General features: G+C 31.0%; 1 protein-coding gene across 1 annotated transcript; it reads left to right on the forward strand.

Annotated features, from left to right (window-relative positions):
• Positions 1-258: 258 nt before the first annotated feature.
• LOC8269663 (polygalacturonase) lies at positions 259-3,391 on the forward strand. The gene is made up of 4 exons (XM_002529051.3): positions 259-1,164; positions 1,463-1,752; positions 2,603-2,831; positions 2,935-3,391. Exons 1-4 carry the CDS (start codon positions 736-738, stop codon positions 3,151-3,153), a joined length of 1,167 nt encoding a protein of 388 aa, XP_002529097.2. The 5' UTR covers positions 259-735; the 3' UTR covers positions 3,154-3,391.
• Positions 3,392-3,703: the final 312 nt, after the last annotated feature.

Raw genomic sequence — 3,703 nt, forward strand, 5'->3', positions numbered from 1 at the left:
AGACTTTGAAAAGATTCCAGAATATATATATATATATATATATATATATATATATATTTCATGATTCAAAGTTCTCAAAGTTTATTTATTTATTTAGATGAATTAAGTTTTTCTAATATGATCAGTAGGAACTCGTACCATTTAATAGGACTCCTCAGCCCTTATTGCTAAACCAATGTATTATTGATTGTTTATAATCTCATACCAATTTAGTTAAGCATCTTAGACCAAAAATTAATAATTAAGGGACAGAAATAATAAAGCATCTAATAATAATCATGTTACTGCGCTCATATTTTCTTCAATTTTTATTTTTTTTTAAATTACCAATATAATTATGTAATCATAATTTAAGACACATTAAATTAAATCATGAAAAGCTTATCACATATATATGCTCAAAATCTCCATGGACTCATAGCTTATCACATGTCACCGTACATATCTAATTAGCTACGGGTACTTGAAGATGTGCAAATTAAGAAAGAAAAAAAAAAGGGCTTAAGCAAAAGTTTCAACTTCACATCTGTTTTATTAATTAAAAAACTTGATTGTGTTTATCCTAATACTAGCTGACAAATATTATTGAAGCAACAACATTCTCACAGTTCCTTAAATGCGGAAACACTCTTCACACAACTATAAATAACCACCTCAACCGCCATTTTTGTATCATCCAACTACCTTCTTAATCTCTCTCTCTCTCTCCCCCCCTCTCTTTATTTTACATTGAAAATGGCTTATAAGCTTGCAATTTCTTTTGCACTCTCCTTCTTCTTCATCTTTCACTTCTCAAATGCAGCTTCCTATAATGTACTAAACTTTGGAGCAAAACCAGACGGGAAAACAGACTCAACACAGCCTTTCCTCAAGACATGGGCAGCCGCATGTAACTCACCTACTGCATCGACAGTTTATGTGCCGAAAGGAAGGTACTTGATCAAGGCAATAGAGTTTAGAGGTCCATGCAAGAGAAGAATTACTGTTAAGATTGATGGAAGTATTGTAGCTCCAATGGATTATCGAGCTCTTGGCAATTCTGGGTATTGGATTTTGTTCGCTAAAGTTAATCAAATTGCTGTTTTTGGTGGTACCCTTGATGCCAAAGGTGCTGCCTTCTGGGCTTGCAGGGCTTCTGGAAAGAGTTGTCCTGTTGGAGCTAGGGTAAGTTAACTATTTTGAACTATTTAAATCATACAAATATTTATGTAAATATATACAACTCTATTATTTATATGGATCGTCATGGTATAATAGACAACTATTAGCTAGTTAAAGCTTAAAATAACCTAAAAAGAACACTAGTTATAAAAGATATATCCTCTTTGTAATATCCTAAGTTGTAATATCCTCTTCTCCTACCTCCACATGTTTAATTTGTTACTGTGAGTACAAGAACTAGAAATATGTTTTTGCATCAATTGGTATTTAATTTGGTTTAATTACTATTAATGCATTGCAGTCTATAACATTCGACTGGACAAACGATGTGATAATAAGTGGGTTGAGATCAATCAACAGTCAGACTATGCATCTTGTAATTAATAATAGCAACAACGTGCAAGTTCGAAATGTGAAGCTTATAGCTCCAGACCAAAGCCCCAATACAGATGGAATCCATGTTCAGACATCCACAGGCGTAACAATCACAGGCAGTACTCTTCAGACAGGCGATGATTGCGTATCCATTGGTCCAGGCACTAAGAACTTGCTTATGAGCCATATCAAATGTGGCCCTGGTCATGGCATCAGGTAATTCATATCCTCTTCATTTTTTCCCCTTCTGTAATCTATACCTTTAAACTATTTAAAAGAGAAACAATTCTTTTTATAAAGAAAATATTTTAAAAATATACTACAATTAATAAAAACATATCCTTCCTTATTGTGTAAATAATGGTTGTCTGTCAGTTTTTTTAGATTGTTTTTAAATTATTTATCAATTATTTTTATTATTTTTCAATTGCTTTTGGTTTTTTCCAGTTATTTTATTAAAAAATAATTAAAAAATAAAATCAGCCAAAACTGTAAAACTGGAAAAAAATAAAAAATAAAAAAATCATTTTTTTATATTTTTAACATAATAAAAATGAAAAATTAACCGTAAATTTAATAAAGAAAACATGATATTTCTTATATTTTCCCAAAAACTATATAAAAATAAAAACATTTTTTTCTCTGAATCCGGACCCATAACTTAAGCCCAAATAAAGCTAACAATAAACCTGTAAGAATTATTATTTTAAAACTTTATCACTATTAAAATGAGACTTCTCTCTGAGTCATCCAATCACTAATGATGATTATTTAAAGTAAAGCCAGTTATTTTCTAAGGAATGACAAAATTATTGCAGTCTCTACCAAATAGTTTATGTTGTTTTAGACGTTTAAGTTGAAAAAAGAAATTCCAACAGCCGAAAAAACTGTACCAAAATAAGGCCTACACTATTTGAAAAATACAAGGAATTTCTATGTCTTCCAACCACTTATAAATCCAAAAGCCCCTGATCGATAAATCATAAGTTAGTGTGCAATCAATCATATATATATATATATATATATATATATAGTATATTGAATCTTTATTTCTTGTATTTCACAGCATTGGCAGCTTGGGCAGAGAATACGATGAAGATGGAGTGCAAAATATAACCCTAACAGATGCAGTTTTCATAGGATCAGACAATGGTGTAAGGATCAAAACATGGGCTAGGCCCAGCACTAGCTTTGTAAGGAATGTTCTCTTCCAAAACATCATCATGATGAACGTAAAGAACCCTATTATCATTGACCAGGATTACTGTCCTGACAACATAGGCTGCCCTAACCAGGTAATTAAGCAGCATCAACTCAGTAATCGATGAAAAATAGAAAATAGAATCATTTGTCGCGAATCTTACTCTAATTAACTTTTTTTTTTTTCTAACTTCACAGCATTCTGGTGTAAAGATTAGTCAAATAACGTACAAAAATATAAAAGGAACATCGAGGTCGCCGCAGGCTGTAACATTTGAATGTAGCCCCAGTAATCCATGCAGGGAAATAGAATTACATGATATAAAGCTCACTTACATGAATAAAGCTGCAACTTCTTCATGTAAGAACATAGCAGGAACCAGCAGTGGACTAATCATACCTGAAAGTTGTTTGTAAGAGCAACTTATCAATTTATATTATACAATATAACAAATTAATTATCATTTGTTCTGTAAAGAAAAAATAATGATTGGTATATTTGTATCTCTGGGTATACACTCCATGTGGGAAGTGGCTTTTTATGCACTATCCCTATTTTGTAGTGTTCTCCCATATATATATATACATATATATACACATGATTTCATGTACATATGTATAAATTTGTGAAAGAACTTATAATGTATAATAATATTATTTGAATTCACTTTGCCAAATTGTTCCTTATTTCTCTTTTCTTCCTCCTCTGGATGTAATTTGTTGATTCTCATATATATGTGTGTAATATACTTTCACTTCATTTAGTTTTATATTATGTCGGGTTGGATTTAAAATCGAATTCAACCCATTTTTACTTGATTTTAAATATTTGTAAACCATCTCTAACTTAAAAGACTTTAAATCCGACAAATTAATTTCGATTTTTATCAGATGTCTCGAATGGTCGAGCTATCGGATTAGGTGAACACTTCCAATCTGCACATCATTTTGGAACTGTGCCCTAATC

This window comes from Ricinus communis, chromosome 1 (genome assembly GCF_019578655.1).
Source record: "Ricinus communis isolate WT05 ecotype wild-type chromosome 1, ASM1957865v1, whole genome shotgun sequence".
Lineage (NCBI taxonomy): Eukaryota > Viridiplantae > Streptophyta > Magnoliopsida > Malpighiales > Euphorbiaceae > Ricinus > Ricinus communis.